The sequence below is a fragment of the Alligator sinensis genome, unplaced genomic scaffold, assembly GCF_000455745.1.
Source record: "Alligator sinensis unplaced genomic scaffold, ASM45574v1 scaffold829_1, whole genome shotgun sequence".
Classification (NCBI taxonomy): domain Eukaryota; kingdom Metazoa; phylum Chordata; order Crocodylia; family Alligatoridae; genus Alligator; species Alligator sinensis.
In genome coordinates, this window is record NW_005842399.1 from 240448 (window position 1) to 264871 (window position 24424).

Sequence of the window (24424 nt, forward strand, 5' to 3'; positions counted from 1 at the left end):
TTAATGAGACCAAGCCCCTGTTGTGCTGAGTGCAGCATCACACACTAGTAAAAGAGAGTCTATATCTGACAGTTGATGGTCTAAATACATTTCTTGCTGCTACCCTTAGGCATTGTCGACATGACAAAGTTGCGTTGACTGGGCTGGAAGGAGGCTCCTGTGGGTACAGCTTGTGTTTGGAAGGGACCCACCAGCCACTGCTGTATTGCTGCCACGGTGAAAGCAGCAGCAGCTGCCTCCAGTCCTGAGAATAGTGGTTCTTGACCTTTTTAGGCTCAAGGCACCTCTCATTAGACTCAGGGCCCCCCTCAACAAATGCCAGGTCTTTATTTTCATTTGTTTTTTAACCACAGAAAAATAATTGAGCAATTCTTCTGTTGCAAAAAAACTCAAAGTTTGCAATAGGTCAGAATGTTTCTAATACTGTGGCTTCCTATTTGAAATCTCTGGGTTTATCTTGTGAGTCATGTGGGTACACCGAACAGTGCTAACATTGTGTGGCACGCTGGGAAGGATCTAAAGGCACCCCAAGTGTGCTGCGGTTCAGAATCACTGGCTTGGACCAAGTCTGGATTGAGGCCTTTCCCACATACGAATTATCCCCTGTGACAAACTGTTCTATTGCAAAGCTCATCACCCGGGTACAAAAGAGCCTATCCTTCCAGCTTGCTTTCAACACCTTGTCATCTGAGTTTAACTAGCGTAAGTGCACCCAAAAAAACTTGGTCTATAGTTTTCGTTCCCTGAGTATTCAAATGCACGAGCTAAAATCTTGCACATTCACTGAAGCTTTCTACCTGTTTAAGAAAGTGAAAAATATTATCCTGTGTTATTTGGGTCTCTTCCCATATACATTTGAAAAGGCAGTGTCCGTCCAATTCTGTCTTCTATTGGTTTGTCATTTAAGCAGCCGCTACTGATATTACTTAGCCATCTGCCTCTCGCAGATCTTGCAGTTTTCTTGACAGTCTCTTTTTCAATAATAGCTGGAACATATGGGTGACCTGGTAAATTTTTTTCCCTCATTTATGCCTTCAGCACTGGCTTCAGACCAAACACCAGGCCCAAGGCTTGCAACTTCGAAGAAAAGGAAAGAAAGGAAAAGAATAGTCCAAACACCTGTGGAATGTTTTCTTGCTTCTGAGAACTATAGCGCTTTTTATTGCTCGGTACAACACTTTCCATGGCTGGCACTTGCAGTGTCCCATGGCCAACTTGGTTTCCTTTCCAGCAGGTTCCAGCTAGAGCTTGGGCAATGGCTACACGGGTGAAAGAATCCTGCAATTCTTCATGCTGCAAAACGGATTCCTTTGGCCAGGGGTTAGATAATAGATATGCTTCCCTCAAACACTCACGAGCTTGCACTTGCACAAACAGTGAGGACAGGTGTGTCTCTGGTGCTTACACACTCACGTGAAACAAGTTTGAAGCTCATTTTCCCAGAGAACTTGCACCACACCACTGGAGTGGTGATAAAAGCTGAATGAACAGAGAGAGGATTATAAAAAGAACAGAAGGGATACCATGTGGTTTCTGTGGCCAGTAATTTAGGCCTTGAATCAGGAAAGTAGCCCCTGAGACCCATGCATAAGCTCTGTTCTGAGTTTGCATAGATGTAAAAGCACTCGAACCAGGGTCTAAGGCAGGGGAGGCAAAACGCGGCCCGTGGGCCAGATGCAGCCCCACCAGGTTATTCTACCTGGCCCACAGGGCCCCTAAAAATTTAGAAAATGAATATTTATCTGCCCCTGGCTGCCTGTTATGCAGCCCATGGTAGCTTGCCAAAATGCAGTAAGCAGCCCTCTGCCCAAAATAATTGCCCGCCCCTAAGGTAAACCCCCTTAGAGGGCTCTGATCTTTAAGTGGGAAATGCCACGCTGCAAACAAATACATCATTAGACATGGGCTCATTCCAAATAATGACTAAAATTGAGGATCTAGCACAGAAAAAGAAATAAACCTCATCCAGCCAAGTACCTGGTGCTCACCCGGTGCTCCTCTCAGGCTCCAGCTCCTTGGCTGGACACGCTGGGAGGTTTGATCACTCATTTAGGGTTAGCAACATGCACCTTCTCTGGAGAGACTAGAGCTTTGCCTCGTTTACTGGAAGCAGAAAGATGGAGCAGATTTAATGAGTTTTTTAAAAGTCTGTAGTAAATTTACTTCTCAAAAAAGTCAGGAATTCCTTATGCTAGCTAAACCCCAATTATGCTGTCCCAGCCCCAGGTAGTTCTGCCACCGAAACCTTTGCTATGCCAGTCTGCGCCGCAACACACGGTCCCAGGTCGTACTGCCGCTGCATCCCCTCTACCCATCCTTGGCCCCTTTCCTGATCAGAAATGGCCCAGTATACTAATGACTTCTGGTGTTGAACTTCTGTACCAGAAGTTGATGAACTCACCAGCACGTTTAACTGTGCCCCAAGGGTGGATTTGAACAGAGCTTGACCTCAGGAGCTGACGGGCAAAGGCTTTCATCAACTGTATTGCTGTCTCCCTTCCACCTTGGCGAAACACTCTCATTGCCAGCATCACTTCCCGGGAGATATGAGCCTGTGCTATCAGTCTGAGCAGCTGATATCATAAGCCACGATCTTCTGCTAGAGCCCACGACCGCAGGAACTATTGCTCAAGCATCACATTCCTATTCCCTGCTTCACAAGAACAGCTGTACTGAAAAGATGCTGAGAATCTCTATGAGGTTCCAAGGAAAAGATATTAACCCAGGCGGGGAACAGCAGAGTTATAATAAAATGTCATAATAAAACAGAGAAGCCACTGAGTGGATTAGCAGCACAGAGTTTGCTTGGCATTTGCTCTCCTTTTATACAGCTTTACTCAGTGCACCGGGATCTGTTGAAATTCCTCAGTCTCAGAAGACTTCAAGGGCTCCATAATTTCAGACAGGTTTGCTATATGTGGAAGGTTATACAATCCAGGAGGCAAAGTGCTAGGGTATTACCCAAAGCAGGATGAATTGAACTGGGCGAGGGCACGCAGCGGGCCATACAAGAGGATGTGATAGACTGTTACCTGCCGGGATCCGGCAGGGCTTTAGCTAGGGAATCAATGGGAGTTTTGCCATGGGTGTCAAAGGGAGTCAGGCCCTCAGTCCTAGGGCTCTGCTTGTTGCAGAATAGCGAAAGGACATTCGTGGCACCTATGTTTTGAGGTGGGTGATGCACAGCTGCATAGGCACTGTTACATCTGGAAACTGAATCATTTCAGCTGAGTAAAAGGACACGCTAGCCCCAAGTCAGCACTGAAACCTCTCCCTTATTGCTGGTCTACAGGCAGAGCAGAGGTCACATTCAGATTGGAGGACATGGGGTCCAGCTACCGGCAAGTGTTACTCATCCTGAGCAAAAGCATCAGGATCTATCTCTCTGTTTTTAAGGCAGCTGGTTACAAGGGAACAATTCTCCAGTGGAAACTACATGGCATGCTGCAATGCAGCCGGTCAGCTTGTGATGTTACACACAGCCGGGAGCAAAAGATGGCTTGCAAGCTTCACTGCCTACTGCTGGGCACTAGCTGTCACGGGTTCTCTAAAGGCTCTCTTGCTTAGGACCCCCAGCCTTAATTTGGTCTCTCCAAGCCAGCCCCAGGTATAGGGTTGCCAACCCTCCAGGATGGCCCTGGAGTCTCCAAGAAGTCGAGAGAAATCTCCAGGAGACTGCTGAAAGTCACCCAGGAGATAAATGATAGGATATTCACGAAAAGAACTATTACATGTTGAATCTGATTTATACAGTTGTCCAGTGGGTTTTTAAAATGTAATGGTTACATGCATTTGCCTTCCTGACAAAAGTCATTCATGGCATTACATCATGCGATGAAACCTCCCGGAATAGATTCAAACAGAGTTGGCAATGGCAACTCTACCCAGGCAAGCGGTTGAGCCCCTGGCTCCTTGGGCTCTGAAGCCAGGCTTTCTTCTCCCTGGCTCCCCCAGTAAGCTACCTTCTAGCTCTGCTCTTTGAAAAGGACTTTACCTCTTTAGGGAAGAAGAGTGCTCCCAGACTTGCACACAGTGAAGCACACAGCTCTTCTTCAAAGAAAGCAGCATTTCCTGGTTACCTGTGGCACAGCAGGCAATCCTTGGGTCAACGCACCTTGGCCAAGTCTTGGGCAAGGTCTGCTCGGTCAGAAAACCAGGCTGTCTTTCTTTGAGGATCTCAATTTCTCCCAGTCCCGCCTTCCTCTCCCTTCTGTTTCTGGGAGTTGGTTTTTTTCAGCCTTCCTTAATGTCTCTTGGGCACCAGAGAAAGCAGATCTCCAGGGACTGAGGCCTTAGCTCAGTAGTGCTCCGCTGAGCCTTCACATGCAAATCAGTCTATGCTAGTGCTGGAGACCTGTTCATTTATATACAGAGACACACCTTCATGCCCAGCTCCAATTCAGGACAATGTTAACCCATCCTTTCCAGAATAAAACAATGTGCAAAAACATTGGGAAACCGAGGCAAGCAACACTATCATAGAGACTGTGCAAAACAACCCCCTGACAACTACCCCAGAAATGCAACGAATCAGTACCATATTTGGTCACACTAGTGCCCTTCTTGAAAGCTTTTTTTTTTTTTAATGAGAGAAAATTCAATTTTTGTTTAAATGTTTTGGCATCGTCTAAGGTGAAAACCAAAAGCCAACTATCATTTGAGTTTCAACACTTGAAAAATGATGGAAAATGACTCATTTCTCCAAAAAAAAAAAAAAGAAGAGATCAATGAAAATATTTTTCCTGCCCAATTTTGGGTGGAAACTAAAAGATTCAGCCAGCTCCCACACCACGTCAAGAGCTGCTGTGGGAGTCACCATTAGTCACTGACCTCTTTCACGGTCACAATACTATCTCCACTTCCCACTTTGCTATTGGCCTGGACCAGCAGTGCGTGTGCGTGCACGCACAGAGCTACGGGGTGAGTGAAGTGGAGAGGAAGGACGGCTGTGGATCTTTCCGAGAGCAGGGGGAGGGCAGCAAGCAAGCATGAAGTCTGTATAATCCTGAGCACCAGGGTGCAAGGTCCAAGTGACCCATGCAAGGAGAAGTCTAATCCCCCTGGCCTCCCTTGTGCAGACACGCTGTTGGGTGGTTGGTTGTAGCCGTGTTGGTCTAAAGACATAGGCAGGCAAGGTTCCTTGAGTAGATGTGATCTCTTTTATTAGACCAACTGAGTAGTTGGGAAAAAACATTCTTAGGAAGCTCTCGGGTACAATCACCCTTCTTCTCCACACAGACTCCCTACACCTGAAGAAGGGTGATTGCACCCGAAAGCTGGCTAAGAACTTTTCCCCACCTACTCAGTTGGTCTAATAAAAGACATCACATCTACCCAAAGAGCCTTGCCTGCCTTTGTGCAGACATGAAATCCAAGTCACCACCCAAGCCTACGTGAAGTCCTCTCCAATACATACCCGCTCTCCATTCCCTGCATGGAGAGTCCTGCCCAGGGAGCAACACTTTGCCCCATGTTTCCCCTCTCTTGCAAGCAGAAAGCCGAGAGCGCAGTGGGGAGAAATGTCAGAGAGGGTTTGGCTTGGCTGCATGGGACATCTGTCCCCTCGAGCTCGAGCAGGCCCCAAGGATTCCTGGGCTTGAATGAAAACAGAGAATGTGCAGAGCATTTCAGTGGCAAGCCATCAGCTGTGCCACCTTCCCTTCAGCTGCTGGCACCTGTCATCTGCTGACATCATTTAAAATGACCCAGGGCATTTAAATTTTTAAAGCCCATGCACCACAGCTGTTTTCCTAACACTCCTTCATGCGACTCTGATCCACTCCAAGCTCAGCGTCCGAGTCCTCTTGTATTTATTTCCAAAAGGTCCGATTCTTTCGAATTGAATTTGGGCGACCTCCACCCCTTCCTCCATGGGTTCGCTAGTGGCTAAACTTCTTCTCCCCACGATAAGCAGCCTGGTCTTTCTGCCGACCATCAGCATCGCAGCCAAGCGAAGATTTCACATGGAAGCCATGGTTTATTTTTTCACCATGTTCTTTGTTGCGGTAAGAGCTCCTTCCCTTGCTTTGTGTTGATGACGTCTTTGAAATCCCTCTGGACGGTCTCCATTTGGACATTTTCTTGTGGGCCAAATGATTTTTTTTTTAAAACAATTGAAGCTTATGAAATGCCAAAGGGGGAAAGATGCATTGCTTTACCATACATAATATAATTTCCTGTGTACCTGAAAAATATCCACTTTTTGGCAGGTTTACCTCAAGCCATCTGAATGGGATTCTTCAGTGTAGTATGTGCCAATCTTGTCCCGGTGTTTGTAGCTTTATCCTATGTGTGGGGAGTGTGGGGCACGTTTGCGAGGGATGGTTTTTCTTTTGGGAGGTGCGGGTGGTTTGCTTGCTTCTTTCCCGGCTGGGATGTGGCCAGCTTACGTTTTGGTTTTAAATTGTATTTCGAGTAACTTGACGTTTTGTAATTTTAGACAAAAAGTATGTGGTGGAAGTAGCTTTTCCAATTGTTGAGCAAAGGTGCAATGAAAGCTGGAGAGGGGCACAGTTACAGATCACTAGTGGAAAGACTGAGGGACAGACACAGACAAAAGTTATTATTAACCTCCCAGTCTTGCAGAACTGCTTTGAAAATACAGCTGCTTAGACTCACCACCTATTTGCTTTTCCTTTCCATGAGAATAACGAGGGAGAAAAATCCTTTTGTTCATATAAATGCACGTACAATTTGATTTTTTTCTTTTTGCAAAATCGTTAACTGTACTAGCATAAAAATACACAGCATAATACCCAGGATGGGATTCTTACAATCATTGAGACAGTTCCCTTTTTCTCACCATGCGGCTAGGGTAAGAACATGAATGTGAGCAATACTGATGAAGCATGAATACAATCCGGCTGTCCAGACTCAGTGCTCTAACCAGTGGACAGCACTGCCACATCCCTGGTTATAGAGGGCAGCCTTTCAGCATGGAAACAAAACAATCCTGCATGTATCTAAAAATCAGCTGGATGGGTTAATAAATAGTGCCAGCCCCAGTGTCCAGCCAAATTCCTTGGAGTAGCCCTGCCTACCTTGGGGGTCCACAATTTCACTGGACGCCATTGTAGGGTTGAATGCAACTCTTTCACAGGTCAAAAGAAATCTTGGCCTGCGGTGAATCAGCCCCATTGTGAACAGGTTGAAGATGCAAAATATTGATATTCTAAAAAAAGGAAGACAGTTGCCAGGGCTGTCGGGGTATGTGGGGAAGAGCAAAGTGGTGTTGCAGCTGCTGCTCTTGCCTGGACTATATAGTCCCACTCAACTCCCCCCAGCAAGAAATTCTCCAGACCAGTGAAAGCAGATGTCCATCTTAGACAAGGGCTCCTACTTGAGCCAAAAACACCCACCAAAACACACGCATCAAATCTCGAGTCCTCTCAAAATTCAACACCAGAGCAAAGGAACAACCCCTATCGGTAGCATCACTTGCTACAGCAAAGAGATTGAGGCAGGGAAGTTGTCTCAATTCTCATCGTAACCTAATACCGGTGCCCTCCCAGACAGCCGGCAGCGAGAAATGTTTAAGGGCAACATTGCCAAGTGGTTAAGAAACCAAATTAGGAACAAGGAAGCATCCAAGAGCCAGCAGAAGCAAATTAGGGGGGTGTATTTGCCAGGGGCTAAGCAAAACACTACCCAAGAAATCCCAGGAATATGCTTTGGGTTTTGCTGGTGAATTCCCTTTGATTTAGTCTGTGCGTATGAGAGCATTTTGCAAATATCCTACTAAATGAGTCTGTGGGCTGGAACATTTGCTAAGCTGGTGAATGTTTAGGAAATACAATCAAAGGCACTGGAGGGTAGAAGTCAACGTTACCCACAGAGCCAGGAGAAAGGTCTAAGTATCATATAAGTTCTCCTGGGCTCAGTGACACATTGGCCCCTTGCCCAAAGGTGACTTTCACCCAAGGAAACTCATTTTGAATTCATCCCCACCAAAAACATGATGCCAAGCGTCACTCTAATTCATCAAACAAAGCTCACCATATGGCCTAGGTCATCATCATTCACACCTACTAACATCCAATAGCAGGTTCCCGCAATGAATTGTTTCCAAAACCACTACAGACCAAGACTCATTCGCTGACATTTTTCAGCAAATTATTTCCCTTACTGAATACATTTGAGAAAGGGTGCCGCTCTGCAGGTAAATCTTGAAGCCCAAGGCAGCCAATGGGCACGTCTACACATTTAATTAGTGTGCTTCAGGTAATGCGCATTAAATCTAGCACCTCCATTGTGAAGTACTAGAAAAATGTGCATTAGCCTGTTTTAACGCACATTATCTAAAGAGCACAGGGTTTTTGTGATGCTTTAATGAGCATTGAAATAGGCTAATGCGCGTTAAGGCACATGTGTAGATGCACCCAGTGCTTCTTGGACAAACCATTTATCACACCCAGCTGGAGCCAAGATGCTTGGGTCCTATTCCTGACTGGGTCACCGACTTATTGTTTGATCTTGATAATGGATTTGGAGTCTGAGCCAGCACCAACTGAAGTTAATAGGAGTCATTCCTTTCACATCACTGGGTGCACCAAGTCATTAGGGCTGAGCAAGGAGCAAAGATATAATGACATTACACGAATATGTGGCCAGGTTTGCATTTATCTTCTTCTTTTGTATTCTCTTTCTGATAGATTTACCATGCCTGTGACGGCCCTGGCTTATCAGTGCTGTGTTTCATGCGGTACGATATCCTGGAATATTTCAGCATCTATGGGACAGCTCTGTCCATTTGGGTATCGCTGATGGGTGAGCACAAGTTTTCAATGGTTCTTAAAATGCTGCAGGCTTTGGGGCTTAGTATTTTAGGTGCTGGATACAATGGCGTCACCGTTATCAGGGTTCATGGGTTGTAGTCATGAAAGATAAGCTCTTGCCGACAGACTTGTCATCTGCTGAAGCCAACTCTGAGACTTTTTCCTGTGGGAGCCAGGTCAACCCACATATCCCAGTTATAGAGCTAGGCCTCGGTGTGCCCGTGGTCTCTCTGGTCCCCTTTGAAAGAAAGATGGCTCAGCCAATCCCCTGCTTTACATGACCCTGCAGTGCCATAGTATGTAGGGACTGTGCTGCATTGAACAAAGGAAGGGGCCTGGCTCACCCAACAACATAAGACAGGGAAGACCCAGCATGGAATAGTTAACTGGAAAATTAATTCAGTTCGACTACAATTAGACCATCACAGGAAGGGCTCAGCTTCGTTCTTATTCTAACCACAGTGTTTCTACTGTCCTCTGCAGTGATTTGAAGAAAAACATAGGCAAATAAGATCCAAATGACATTCTCCACTGGATTATAGTAATGTCAAAGCAGGTCAGATTTGATCCAGACATTTTGGCTGCCTGCAGTCTGGCTACACTGGATTGCTTTATTATTGAATTAAAAAAAAAAAAAGTCAGGACTAGCATGTTTAAAATATTGGCCTACAGGGAAACAACAGAGATTAAAATGCGGACATTATCCCTTAGCCAAAATCCCTATAAAAATGCAATCCAAGGACATAGAAGGTGTGGTGGCTAAAATGCAGGGAAGCCTCTCAAAACATGGCTTGTAAAGACTGAATGCACATGTGTGTACGCACAGACCCTTGGGCACATTTCCCAGTATGCAAATCTGGGACAGCCATAACACAGCTGTGTGAGCTGGAAAGGCACAGAGCCCACAGGGATCCATAACTTTTATCAGTTATTACCCCATTCTGTGCTAAACAAAAGCCTCTAATAATTTACTTGCACTAGTCACTTCATAGCTTCCAAACTTCAGGCAGGTGTCTGTCTGGGCAGCCAGTTAGGCCCAATCCAGGCTAAGATCAGAACCTATCAGTAGGATTCTGGGCTGATGATGAATAGCCATATAAAGTCCTACATAGAGGCGATGTAGGGTAATTAGGGCAGAGGACTGGTAGAGATAAGAACTAGCTATGGTTCCCATGATGTCTGGACCATTGGCTTAATTGTGTCCCAACGGTCAGCCTGGAAAAGCGAGCAATACATACTTCCAAGATCTCATGGGAAAGCTAATCCAATGACCACTATCCTGGAACATTTACAGAGCTTAGCTCACTTTTGCAAAGCCAGCGACGAGAATATAGTCATCTGAGTCCCACTGACTCAGTTGCATGAATAGATTCTCTTATCCAGTTTTAAAAAAACCTTGACTTTTGAGTTAAATTTTCAAACGCACCATAACCGTTACCCAGGTTACATTTTCAAAGAGGAATCAGTCACCTCGGAGCCAAAATCCCTTTGACCTCCACTGAGATGCAATTTCCAATGTGCCTAAGTCTCCTTTATAAAACGCAGGTCCTCAAATCACTTGGACAGTTTTAAGAGTAGTTTATCCCTTTTCATCTTCTGCAAAAGTGCATTGAAAAAGCTGAATGTGGGAGACCTCATTTACCTGAGCTCTTGGCTCCAGTTATAGCTCACACTTTTCAGGGTCCTAAAAGAACACATAACACACCCTACAGATAGCTCAGCAGGTCTGTTCCTGACGCTAGGGTCTCAGAGAACCAGGGAAGTTCAAGTTCTGCCAAAACTATTAATAAGACACTTGGAGCCACAGGAACTCATAGGCTAAGTACAGACAATCAAAAAGCCTGAGGCTGAATCAATTCAATCTTCACAAGTTAGTCTAAGCTGCATAGATTGAACCAATAAGCAAGTGAACAGACATTCACTTTTGATTCTGGAAATGCAGCCAGAAGCCGGGGGGTGCTTGAGCTCACCTCCCTGGTCTGCTGGAGCAGATGGCTTGAATCTGGAAGGGATCCGGGACAGACGTTCAATAAACTGATTTAACCTAAATCCATTAAGTCTGATAGTACATCCATCCAGGTTTATCTTAAACCAGTTTTGGCTATTTCGAAAGTGGTTTATACACACTGAACTTTTGCCATGTTACAGCTTTGAACTGGTTTCCAACCACTTATGCTGGTTTAAGTGTAATTTCTGTTAGTAGTACTTTGTTGAGTAGAAACAATGCCTGTGGCCAGTGCTATCAGTGATCACAGTTATGCCACATCATCATGGAGCTAATGGGAAATACCCACCATGAGCCGTTCCTCCATGCGTTGCCATGCTACTTCACACAATCTGAACTGTTCCGACAGGGCAGACGATGTCAGGGAACAGCTCCCCACTGCTTAACTTGGGCAGTCATTGATAAATAGGAGAAAGGAAGTAGCCAGCTGCTCTCTGTGCCAAGCAAGATGATTCTGGGCTGTTTGTTAGCAACGTGCCAGGGGACGAATGAAAGTGATGGCGGATTCGATGTTCTGACCCTGCCTTTGGTCTTTGGTCTGCAGCTCTGGCCGAGTTTGACGAACCCAAAAGATCAACCTTTGTGATGTTTGGAGTGCTCACCATAGCAGTAAGGATTTACCATGACCGATGGGGCTATGGTGTCTACTCGGGACCCATCGGGACTGCCGTCCTTGTGATAACAGTGAAATGGGTACGTGCGTGACCAGCCAACTGGTTGTCACCAGCTGAAAGTGCCCTCTGTGCAGAGGGGTCTGCATACCACCTCCATACCACTTCAGCCTGAAGGTACTCTCTTTAGCGTCCCACCAAAGAGCAGAAGGGGGATTTCTGAACAAAGCATCTTAGCTAGATGGAGGATAAGGCAGGCAAATACTTTTCTTTGCTAAGTCTGCTCTGTGCATTATGACACAGGACACTGGGGCTGGATTCATTGGAAGAATAGGGGAGATATTCTATATGATCCCTGAATAGCATTTCTTGTGCAACAAGACCTGAAAGCAGACAAATAAATAGCTTTTGTGATCCTTGCCAGATTTGACTAGTCTGAGCCACTCTGGCAAATCTCACTTTCTTATGTTTCTAGTCATCAAGAATCTCATTTATGGAGTTTTTACAACTACCGAGAGGTGCTGTGGTCTGGTAAAGTGCCCTAAAGTCCATGGAAGATCTTCATAAAAACCTGTGGTATAGCAGAGCTGCAATTCAGACTGAACAAATACCAGCCAGCTTCTGTTTCAAGGCCCCTAAATTTGCCTTCTGACTCCTGGGGTTCACTCAGAAACTTGCCTTTTGTAGGACAGAGTAGGCAGCAAAGACTCAAGGCTCCCCAGATCAGGTTTCTTAAATAGAGGGAGTGACAGAGATGTTAGGGTCAATGTGTATGTCTCCAGAAAGGAAGGAAAAAAGATTAGGAGCACAAGCACTGCATGTCTAACTGTCCTGGAAAGTTTGTGGTCTACACCCCAAGTAAAATAATGTTACTAATAACCACTGCCTAGAGCTCTGCAAGAGTTCTTCATTGTCCTAAACGGCTGCAAATGAAGGCCACTGCTCACGCTATCCCTCCTGCAAGCTGGATCCCACTTCTGAAAGCTGCAAACAGGTTTACAAGGGAGCAAACTTTCTGACCTCATGTCCAGGTTGCGAACATTTAGTGTACACCTTTACGATCAAAGAGAGCGTGTGAAGCTGCACTTCACTACCCGCCCCCAGCATAGTGTCTGGATGCACTTAAGGCGTGCCTCATTCTTGTGCCAAAATGCCATGTTGCTAGTTATCCAAGATACATGGACTGTGTAGGTTCTGCATCACGAGTTCTTGTTGGTTCAACTTTTGCTTGCACAGGACCTTCCAGAGGCTGAGCACAGAGACTGCAAAACCCAAAAAGTGTGCTTGATGTATTTTCTGTTCCCTTCCAGCTGCAAAAGATGAAAGAGAAGAAAGGCCTGTACCCCGACAAGAGCGTCTATACACAGCAGATTGGCCCCGGCTTCTGCTTTGGTGCTTTGGCACTGATGCTGAGGTTCTTTTTTGAGGTACGTGTTGGCACGATGAATTTACAATGATCATTCCCAAACTGGAAAGCTGCTACCAGGATGAGAACTTTTTATATCTTCATCCCTACTTTGAATACAGCCTGGGCTGTCTAAAACTTACCGCCTGTAGGAGCTGGGGACGTTCCAGCCCAAGTGCCAGTCAGCTTCACCCACACAACTGGAGATGACTAGCGACAGATCAGGGAAGAAAATGTCATCCATGAATTGCAACTGCAGCACAGCAGCAGAGAATAATTTACTTGATGAAGTTTATCCTCTGTTTCTGTTGGCAAGGTGCCTATGGATGGCTCGCCATTTTATTTCCTGCGAGGCTGTCATTATTTGAAACAATTTGCCCAGTACCAGTGACCTCTTTTGTAAATTGGGCCACGTGTGATTTAAGGTAAAAAATGCCCATCGGTGGAGTCCATAAGAGGACCCAGGTGTTCCTGATCCCAAGACCGTGGGAGTGAATGGAAAGACTCTTCATCTTCATTGACTCCAGTGAGGACTGGTTCAGCCCACTACCTTCTCTTCTAGGCACCAGACCATAGTTTTTTCCTATGCAAAAGGCACTGCTATCCTAACAGCCAGCGAGGAAAGAGATAACCCTCTTGACATAGCTGCTAGCTGAGTGTGGGCTGAGCCTTTGCACTACTGCTGCTCTGTGCATTGGGAGCTAAGAGACACAACTTCACAGGGATCCCTGCAGATTATGTTTCAAAGCATTAAATAATCACAAGCTCGAGCAGAACATAAAAATGTCACTTAGCATAACCTCCCCCCCAACACACACACGTATCTCTTCTCCCTGCTTTTCTATTTTGTCCTGTGTAGTTTAATGAAACGCTCCATTCAGGAATTGGAAAATGTGAAAATAGGACTGTGTTAAATCCACTTTACTTTTCCAATGTTAGCTTTATAAGGCTGGACACCCCTCTTTTTTATGCTAAAGGGGCACAGAAGTCTCAGGATCTCTTTTCATGGTTGGTGGGCACTGTCAATATGGAGCGCAGTGCATGAAAAAGAAAGCAGTAGGCAGATCACCCAGATCACTGATCCCTCTCTAACGGTCAGAGATTCAGTAAAGGTCCAAACTCCTATTTAGACACCTCGATAGGAGCCAGATCTTCAGCAGTGCTCAGCATTCACCATGACCACTCACCTCTTCTTAAACTTCTGCTCAAGGAAACAGTTAATGGGCAAACAACTGCAGGACACAGCTGTGATGCCATCTGGACACAGCTTGATGATGAAACTCCATAGTGCTAAGACTGTGGCCAGCAAAGATGTTCACAACATGAGAATGATTTTGCAATTAGGATTATCCAAACAAAGATATAAATCGTGACTGTGGAGATCCTCCAGTGTCCCAGTTTAACCCCAGGCATCCCAAGCCAGTAGAAAGTTGCTATCCTATCTTAGATGCAAGGTACTATAAACCTGGCATTTCAGGTGAATCAGAAGGTTTGAAAGCAAGTCACTAAATGCTGAATGGTCTCTTAATCTCATTGCTCCAGTACAGCTATACTAGTGTCTACCCAACTCTGCATACACCCTCTTTCCAACACTTCCTAGGTATGAGGTTGCAGCAACAGCATCAAGCCCTGGCTAACTTTAAGAGAGAAAAATTATACTATGTTCCATTTATTTTCGCTATGAGCACTCCAGTATAACTGGTATTTCCTAGCATGAGACAGGCTCATTCAAGTATCAGCAGAGACAAATACATATAGCAATAGGGAATCAATGCGAAGTCTTCCTGGTACCGGCATTCACTCACACCAGAAGTCTAGCAGTAGATCTGGTTACTTTTCTTGGCTGGTGCACAAGGTCAATGTTGCACTGTGAATAAGGGGGAAACAGCAGACGGAATGAATCGTAGTAGACAGAATGACACTGAGCTCAATGGAAAGCCTCCTTCTGATTGCAATGGGCCTTGCCTTGGTCCTTCAAGGAGTATAGCTCATCTATTCAAGGATCTAAAGCACTGCCGTGCGACTTATTTGACCAAATGCAACTAAGCAGCACGGATCCAATTTCCAACAGCAGGATGCTTCCTTGTAAGTGCTGGAGAAGAAAAGGCCGAATCAGAGCCCATGATAGGGAACCCAAGCTTAAACCTTTCCCATGCATGTATGCAATAAACTGAAATTCTGCAGGCAGGAGAATAAGGAGAGCAGAAGGGATTTAGGGACATAACACTGCAAGGCACCTTGAGAGCCATCAGGTCTATTCTTCTGCATTCATAGGAAACCAGCTGCCCCTGGGACTGTCCACTTTGACCCCTTTCCCTGACCTTCTCTTTGTTTGCAGGATTGGGATTACACCTATGTGCACAGCTTCTACCACTGTGCCCTGGCCATGTCCTTTGTCCTGCTGCTGCCCAAAATGAACAAGAAAGCAGGGAACGCTGGGACCCCTGCCAAGCTGGATTGTTCCACCCTCTGCTGCTGTGTGTGACGAGACCTTCCTCCTGACTGGTCAACGCTTCTGCATCCCAACCTGCACCTATCTGCAGCGGAGATGGACTGTATGCATGTCACACAGCCTTCATGCCGGCGGGGGTTGTGACCAAAAACAAGGGGCCAAGCTGGGAGCTGAGAAGATTCCCTCCTGCCATAATGTCGCCACCTCCTACCCCCAAGTCCAGGCTGTTAAGAGTTTTAATTGGCCGAGACACAAAACCAGCCCACTGGAAAAGCCAACTTGCATCCGAGAGGCCACACTAGCCAGCCAAAATCCTTCTCCCTGATTCTGTATTTTTGTATTTACAGGCCACAACAGCAACAAAAACCCCCAACGACCCTTCTTAGGGAAGTGCTGGTTGGCATACAACCTTATCTATTGGCTACTCATTATATTTGACATGCCCTCGCCTTTCCCAGGGACATCTGTGGGCTACATATCCTCTCTATGTCCCCTTAGATTCTTCCATTTTCTTTCCCTTTGGAGATGAGTGCTCATGTTGCACTTTGCAAACCTCACCAAGCCTGTATATACGGGGATTTGCTGTAGCTAACACTGAAACACCAGAGTTTGTATTCTTGTGAGATACTTGCTATTTTATTTATGTATTTTCTTAACAGATAGGTTTTGTACAGAAGGGGCAATCCTACCTCTAGCACCAAGATTTGTGTATAAACCTGATACCGCTGAATAGAGTCAAATGACCACCATAGCCTCAGTGTCCTTATTATTAGATATTTAGAGAGCCACAAATTTACAGGAGACCTTGCAGACAGATATGAGGCATGGTCCCTGCCTGGGAGAGCTTATAGCCTCAACAAGATAGAAGCCAGAGGTAGAGTAGATGTGATCTCTTTTATTAGACTGACTGAGTAATTGGAAAAAAGTTCTTAGCAAGCTTTCACTCTTCTTGAGGCATTTTCCAACTACTCAGTTGGTCTAATAAAAGAGATCACATCTACTCGAAGAACCTTGCCTGCCTATGTCCTTAGACCCACATGGCTACCACCAAAAACCCAATAGACAGTGGGTTTACACCTATGTAGGGGTATTCTCTGCACCATGCCCAAGACCTGCTCAGGAGCAACAGCTTGTGCCCCATCACGCCCTCACTACCTCATCGCCAGAGATGACATGCATGGACCGGGGCAGAGCTTAAGCACTCAGCGGTGCAACTGTTGCCACAGCGCGGACATATCCTAAATGGATGCTCCTAGTCCAACCTGCTGCTCTCAAGTCATGGCAGGCGTGCTGCCAGGACTCCTCCAGTGGCCCTGTTCACCTGCTGGAGAACTGTGCACAGAATCTCTAGCAATGCCTTCCCCCGTCCTGTTTCCTCCTGCTGTTCCCCCGCAGCTCTCCCGGATGCTAAGCCCTGACATCCCCGCTCAGCTCCCACCGGCTCCTCCGCTCGGATAAGTTGCTCAGCAGAGTCAATGGAAGTTTTGCCCGAGTGAGGACTGAATGAGGGCATCAGGATCCGGTCCCCAGCTTGGCACTGCCTCCCACTGCCAAATCTACCCCGTCTCAGCGTCCGCTGCAACACTAGGCACTTTGTGCTTGCAAACCTGTTTGGATCACACATCCAAGCAGGTGCACTCACAGAGAGGCTCATTGGTATGTCAAGTACATGGAAAATTAGAGGCACAGAAAGAAGCTCCTGAAAGGGCGGGGGAGAGCTGTAAACTTATAACATCCCCTGTAACAGACTATTTACTATAGTAGAAGTGTATGATTTATTTAGACTGTCTGGGAAGAAAGCCAAGACTGTGTGTCATGGACAATTAGAGTAGTATTGATATACAGTGATGTCCATTGAAAGCTTGCGTTAAGTCTGGGTATCGTTGGAACAGAACTCTATGGGGGTCATTCATCAGAGCGGCTTCCTGCTCAAGGGGCAACTGCTGTAAATTAATGGACCTCCAATAAAAATAAGTGAATTATAAAGTCCAGTGCACCCAAGCACTACCGACAGGCTGGTGCTGAAACCTCACCCTCAACAATCACTGTCTGGAAACGCATCCCTGACTTAGTGCATCCAGCAAGTGCGCATATAGGGTGAGATTTTCCAAAGGGCTCTTCATCCATCTATGCATTGAACGGGGCCACTTTTTGCAAAAGGCATCAGCATGTTGGAGGTCTCTCTCTGTGAAGAGAGCCTGACCCATAGTGTAATAGCCCATGTGCTCCTTGAGGTACAACCTGCAGATTGCAAACAAGCCCACCAGGCCCTGCTAGATACAACAGTCAGATGTCCTTGCCTGTGAGTCATGAGGAGGACCTTCTCCATCTCAACCACCCATCACATAAGTCACATCTGCCTGACGGTACCAGATGATCTCACGGCTATTCGTGGGGGAGGATGGCTCTCACCTGGACCCCATAAGCATTCCCACCCCATGTGCAAAAGAGGGACATTACCAACTCCTATCCGTTGGTATCTGTGTCAACTGTTAACTTCACCAACTACCATAATAAACGAATGAAAGCCAGGCCCCCCATGTCCCATCCATGAGGGATCATGTGCCCATACTTAGAGAAAGGAGGGTCACGTGGCGACACTGGAAATCATTTACCCTGGGACTTGCTGCAGACACGTTGGGGGGTCTTGGGTGAACCAGCCATTTCATCTTCCTGCACATCAATTGGTTTCCACGATAGGAAGAGAGTAATATTTCTTTACCAATACACAGGGCTGCCCAGATACTAAAGTCCTTGAGGTCTACCTATAGAAATAATCATCTCATCTTATCTCTAGGTTTTAAAACAAGCACCCAACCCCAAAGCACACTGCTATAATGCTATTACAGACAAAAAGCTACCTTAACAATTTAAACTTGCCCCATTGCACTCAGTCTCCAACTATTTCTGCACACCTGTTACGACCCATCAACATCCATGCAGATTTGAAGCTCTCCAAAGCCCAGATAGTTATTATTTTAGTGTTTCATACAATGCCTAGAGCAAAAAGGCACCGATCCCTGAATGGGATTTGTCGGTGCTGCTGCCCTGTTAATAAATGAGCATCACTGTGTGCCTAAGCTCTAGAGATGGCCTCAGTTGGGACCAAATATGCTGGATTTCTGAGTGTGCAAAAATGAAACATCATTTAAGAGTAATCTTTTGGCAGGTATTGACCTTGTCTACCTTGTCATTTTTTTTTAGAGGGAAGAATAAATCTTTATCAGAGAGTTAAAAAAATAAAAGAAATGTAGAGATGCCCTAGGACTGGAAAGGTTCGTACATAATTAAGGTTCTCTGCTAAAAGTATAAGCTATACCAACCTGGCCCAAACAGAAACCTGTATTGAACAGGCCTACATTTTCAAGGGGGATTAGTGATTTGGAGGTGTGTCAATATTTAGGTGCCCAGGCTCAGGTGCTAGAAAGGGTCCTGTTTTCCAAAGGCAGGTGATCTGCACTTTCTGGAAACCAGTCCTCTTTACAACGGCTCCGGTCAGGAACCCAAATTTAAACTTTACATTTTAGAAATAAGCATTATGGACTCTCTAAACTGGCATCAAAGCAACAGTCTAAAATACAGATGTTTCATACTTACACATTATTATTATTACTACTATTATTACTATTATTATTTCTATTACTATTATTACATTGACAGCCCCATCTGAGATTGGGACCTCAATGTGGCAGGCGCTGTACACTGACATAACAAAGAGACCGTGCGCTACATAGAGACCATAATGTGTGCAAAGCTCCTTGAGGTCCTTAGAGGAGAGTTGCTACATAAATGCAATGTGCTAGGCTTCTCGAACATGCGGAAATGTAACTGGAAAAGAATGGGCGTCAGCCGCGCTTTCAAAATATTTTATTCATTAAAAAAAAAAAAAACAGTTTGGCAAACTCAGTGCAAAGAAGGAGGGCACATTAGCTAAGGCACAGCTGAGTAAATGAAAGCTGCATGAGCAGACAAGCTGCTGCTCACACCTGCCATGTATTTAGGTGTTACATTAAAAAAAAAAATTAATTGGTCTATTGCACAGTAATAAAATCACAGGCGAGGGGCGTTCTTTCCCCTCTGTACTGATGCAACCGGGCTTGCAAATGACTGTGGCAAACCTACAGGACAAAAAAAAAATCACAACTGCTGTTGGACATGGCAAGCGTGTTGCAGCAACAGCAGCTGCCTTCTTAAAGGGACATCATAAAGCAGGAGGAGGATTAAAAAAAAAATATATATATCCAACAGTATTGCCAAGATGACTGAGAGAGACTAAGCAAGCCGAGAGGGGGATTTTCAAAGGCACAAGGGGCTGGTAAGGAGTCTAAATACCACTGAAAATCAGTGGTGCAGGGTGGGATTTTCAAAAGCTCAAAGGTACTTAGGAGTTCTTTGCAAGTCAACAGCGGTTGGTTTCTTCTGAAAATCCCACCTCCTGCTCCTGAGAAGTACCTCTGGAATAAAAGCCCAGCTCCACGAAGCGGGGTCGAAGGGGGGCTATAACAGCCTTTAGCAAGCACGAAGCACAAAGGAGGCAGAGGAGCTACTGAGGGCAACCCTGCAGCGGGGGTTGGAAGAAAACCCAAGTAGAAAGCAAATATCGGGCTGCCTCCCTCCTCGCCAGTCTAAGAATTCGTCAGAATTAGCCATGCGCTTTTTCAGCTCATCTCTCATCTCCACCCACCCTCGTTTCTCTTGCAATGATAAAAGAAAGAAGCAAACACAGCTTCTTGTGACCCTAGCCCTTCATCTGACCTTTCTAAAGATGACCTGCAAGCCAAAAGGACCTGGGACTTGCCTTCTTTTCCTTGTTCATAAACCTTCAACAGGTTTTTGCCAAGAGCTTTGGGGGTTCATTTTTGCTGGGATAGGTTAATAGGTTTCCCAGAGCACCTCCGCAAAGCCCGTGCGGCTTGGGTGTGCAAAGATGGAGGCGTGCAACAAAGGGAGACCACTTGTGAAAGCGCGGCGGTAGCTTTGATACAATGGGGAGAATTTCCTAAGGCCAACAAGGCAGCAAGGTCACCTTGGGCCACCTCCCCAGCTGTTTGTCCCTGTGAGCACTTCCTCCCAATTTCCTCCCTTGGGAAACCCCTCGCAGAAGCCTTATCCACCAAGATGCTTCCTTGACCAAACCCTGGCCTTGGTTATACCAACGTAACTCTTCCAATGGACTTGCCTTTCTACAGTGGAGTAAGCAGAATACACCCCCTCCCTGGCTTCCCAGGATGATGTGCCCAGGCCAGGGGTGAGCACGAGCAGGGACTGCAGAACTTGGCCCTAAAGGCAACACAAATCTCCCCTGAGCTTCAGAGTCATAAGAGCAAGACCCACATACCCATGGACACACCGTACAATATTCGTGGTGCCATCGCCCCCAGCCTGGGTCAACACCTCCAGCAAAGCAAACCTCTCCCCGCGTTGCGCGAAGCAGGACTCGGGCTCCCTTAGACAGGGGAGGGACAAAAGCCGAATTCTGTATCTCAGAGGCAGGATATCCCGTGCAATACAAATGCAAAGAAATATTATAAACATTTACAGCAACGTAGACAAAACAGTCTCTTGTAACCTTTTAGAGCTGCCGAGAGCTTTGCCTGTAAGAGCTCTTGAGCCCTTGCCAAAAATTCTTACTGTTTTCATAAGAGTAGGTGTTTTCGTCTAAGGTGCAGTCTGAGCGCTGTGACCTTTGTCATGTCTGCTACTGAAATTTCCTGCCTCTCTGTTATTCTCCTCTTCGGTAAGACGATATGAAACCCAAAACTTTTATTGCCCCTTTTAAAGCGTCTTTATAGCTCCCTGTCTACTTCATATACTGTCTTATTCTCAAACCCTGGGATATTACTTATGGGATCCGTGTTGGATGCTGTAAAAGGCATTTGGGTTTCATCGAGCCCAAACCGCCCAGGCCTTTTAAGATCAGCTGGAAAAAAAAAAAAAAAAAGGAAAAGAGGTTAAAAAAAAAAAAAGAGAGACAGAGAGAGAGATGGGAAAGGTGCTGTATTTTAATTCAAGAGGGCATCTGTGTCTGAGTACATACCACGGGCACAAGGGGCAATTATTCCAGGGCAAACATCTGCAAGTTTTCCTGGTGCATAGCAGCTATTCATGTGAAAAGACGGTCCTCAGCTTATGCATGGAGGTACAGAGCCCAGCCTGGGATAAGGCAGGATGGCAGCAGGGCTCTGACCTTTCCTTTTTTTTTTTTAATAGTGCACAAGCCTTTGCCTGCCAGGCTGGCATGATGGCTTTAAAGGTCTCCTTTCTCCTTTCATGTGTTGGCCTTTATCAGAGAAGGCCAACACAGCAGTCATCCCTTGAGGTTACTGCTCCGGAGTGCATGGAAACTGCACCTGGATTGAACGCCACGGCCCCTTGGGCATGGAGGCACATGCCACTGTATTGTGTTAGCACCTAGGGCAGGAACAGGCAATTATTTTGGGCGGAGGGCCACTTACTGAGTTTTGGCAAGCCATCAAGGGTCGCATGATAGGCAGCCAGGGGCAGATAAATATTAATTTTCTAAATTTTTAGGGGCCCCACAGGCCAGGTAGAATGGCCTGGCGGGCCGCATCTGGCCCGCGGGCCACATTTTGCCCACCCCTGACCTAGGGGCGTCTGTACTTGCGCTCCAGGGTAGGGGGCCACTTTCATTAGAGCGGCTCTGAGAACCGCTGTAATTAAAGGCCCGCCAAGTTCCGTATGTTCAGCGTCCTGTGCTTCAAAATGACGGCGGGGGCACTTTAACTAAAACTTGTTCAACGAGCTTTAGTTAAAGCGCCCCCACCGCCATCTTGAAATCCAGGGATGCTGAATACACATGACGCGGAGGCTTCTGGAGCGCACTAAATACCATGCTTCAGCGGACTTGCAGCATTGGAGCAGAGCTCTGTTATGTGCATAGGTGCCCTAGAAGCCTAGTCATAGGCCATTACACCCTGATGCTCAGCACCATACAGATGCAGAATAGAAACCGCGGTCTCTCCCTGCAGCTAAACAAAGCAACAAAATCCTCAAGAGCCCTTACCCCAAGCATCTGCAACCTTAGAATCGTGGGAAATGAGGGTTGGAAGGGACCTCATATGCCATCATAAATGCCATGGTGCTTTACAGCTTGAAAAGTTCCTGGTAATAAAGCCTAGCATTCTTACAGCTCCCAAATCCCCCAGGAGACTGGTGAGATGAGTATGTATTATCCCAGTTTTGCAGGAGGGAAGAGATCCCAGTTCATGATGCGGGCAGTAAATAAGATACTGTTGCACGCGTTCACCTGTGGATCTCGGTCATCCCAGTCATCCCAGTTCTGCGCAGAAGGAGGTCCCAGTTCACGATGCGGGCAGTAAATAAAATCCTGCTGCACACATGCACCTGTGGATCTCCGAGCTCATCACACACGTGTGTACACAGCATTGTAACATCCTAAGAAAAGGAAGCAAGGCACAGAGAAGAGGGCAGGCTATAGGTGGAGACAGTAGCAGGATCAGCACCTGGCTGCCCAGAGCACCTTCTTCCCAGAAGAAGGAAAGAAGCCTCTACCCGGGACAGCTGGGAGTGGTCCAAACATACAGACCAGGCAGTATGAGAGAGAGAAGGGCAGGAGTCAAGGAGCAGAGCCAGACTCAGGCAGTATAAATGAGAGAGAGCAGAGATGTGGGCAGCACAAGGGAACGGCGACCTCCCGTAGGCAGCAAGCATCCTTGCTGGACCCCAGATTTCGAGCTCGATCACCCATCCTTCCTCCATCATGGAAATGGGCTCTAACTACATGGGTTAGTGAAACCACTGCCGATATTCTGGGATCTCTCTGGCTGCCAGATAAGGACAAGGAATTTCCTCTAGGATCGTCCCTGCTGGCAGACAGCTCTTGGGTTTCAACAGGACCAAACTAGGCCTTCTCTCAAGTACTCCTCCTAGCAGACTTGACCAGGATCCCTGCTTGAAACTGGAGACTGGCACAGCCAAAGTACATAGGCTCAGCCTCTGCTGCCAGGTAGACTGGGTGCTCGGTAAAATAGCTCATCTTTGAAAGGCCACTCAGTTTTCTTCCACCCCTTTTCTGGGCACACTGATGCTCTCAGCCATCCCAGCCAAACCTGCTGCATTACATCACAGACAGCCAGATGTATTTTCTCCCCCAACTCTAACCATTTTTATTTCATTCTCTAAGCCACAGGGATGCTATCCCCTTTCAAAAAGCTCCGTGGCTCCAGGTTTTGACATACACCGCTCCTAACGAGAAGTGACGGAGCAACCCACGGTTATGAGTCCACCAGGACATTTCAAGAGAGGCAGAAATCCTGCTTCTAACTCCCTGAAAATTCAAGTATGAATCTGAGTCTGCAAGGATGTGACCCACAGAGAACCGGATCCCACCCGGACCATGGCATGAGCAAGGTCTCACTCTTAATGGCCTCTGGTCTTGCCCAAAGCCTTCTCTCCTGGGCCTCCAGTCAGCAAGCTGAACAAATCCATCACCCCACCACAGAGCAGGGCAGGGATGAGACCACCCTCGAAGACGCTCTGTCATGAGTAACCCAAGGCTATGGAAACGAAAACATATATTACTACTACTACTACTAGCCCTGAGAGGCCCCAGATGCACACACTGTTCTAGTGACTCTACGAACGGGTAGGAATTAGAAGAGACAGCCTCTGCCCCGAAGGTCTTACGGCATAAAGGTCTAACTGCCAAAATATGCCACTGCCGATAGCAGATCCTTAAGTGTTGCTATACTCCAGCCACTGCAGGAACCAGAGATTGGTGAACTCTTTTCTAAACCATATTTTAGCTGCATTGAACATGTCAGTGCCAGAGCCTATCAGTATTAGCAACATATCTCTAATGGGTAGGGTCCTGCATCCCCTGTGCATCCAAGACTCCTGTTGGCTTCAAGAGGGTATTATGAGTGCAGAGTATGAGCAGGATTCACTACATATAGCGCTGCTGCACAGAAATGATGAAATCTAGCAAAAATATAAGGTTTAAAACATCCACATGGAATATAAAAGATCCCCAGACATGGGGCTGGGAAACAGATGGGTTTATGACAGATCCTACTTTGCGGTTCTGTAAAGTGAGACCTATTGCAGAACTGGTACATTAGTCTTCAGTGCTTTGAGATTCAATTTTGATGACCTCCAGCTAGGATGAAGTCTAATTTTCCCTTTGGTTTTTTTCCC

General features: G+C 46.4%; 2 protein-coding genes across 4 annotated transcripts in view; one reads left to right on the forward strand and one right to left on the reverse strand.

Moving 5' to 3' along the window:
* ADAMTSL2 (ADAMTS like 2) overlaps nucleotides 1-24424 on the reverse strand; it is a 130258-nt gene that overhangs the window by 55749 nt on the left and 50085 nt on the right. The window lies entirely within an intron of this gene.
* On the forward strand, nucleotides 5871-15280 carry MYMK (myomaker, myoblast fusion factor). The gene is made up of 5 exons (XM_006029778.1): nucleotides 5871-6005; nucleotides 8652-8766; nucleotides 11324-11472; nucleotides 12701-12817; nucleotides 15134-15280. Exons 1-5 carry the CDS (start codon nucleotides 5871-5873, stop codon nucleotides 15278-15280), a joined length of 663 nt encoding a protein of 220 aa, XP_006029840.1.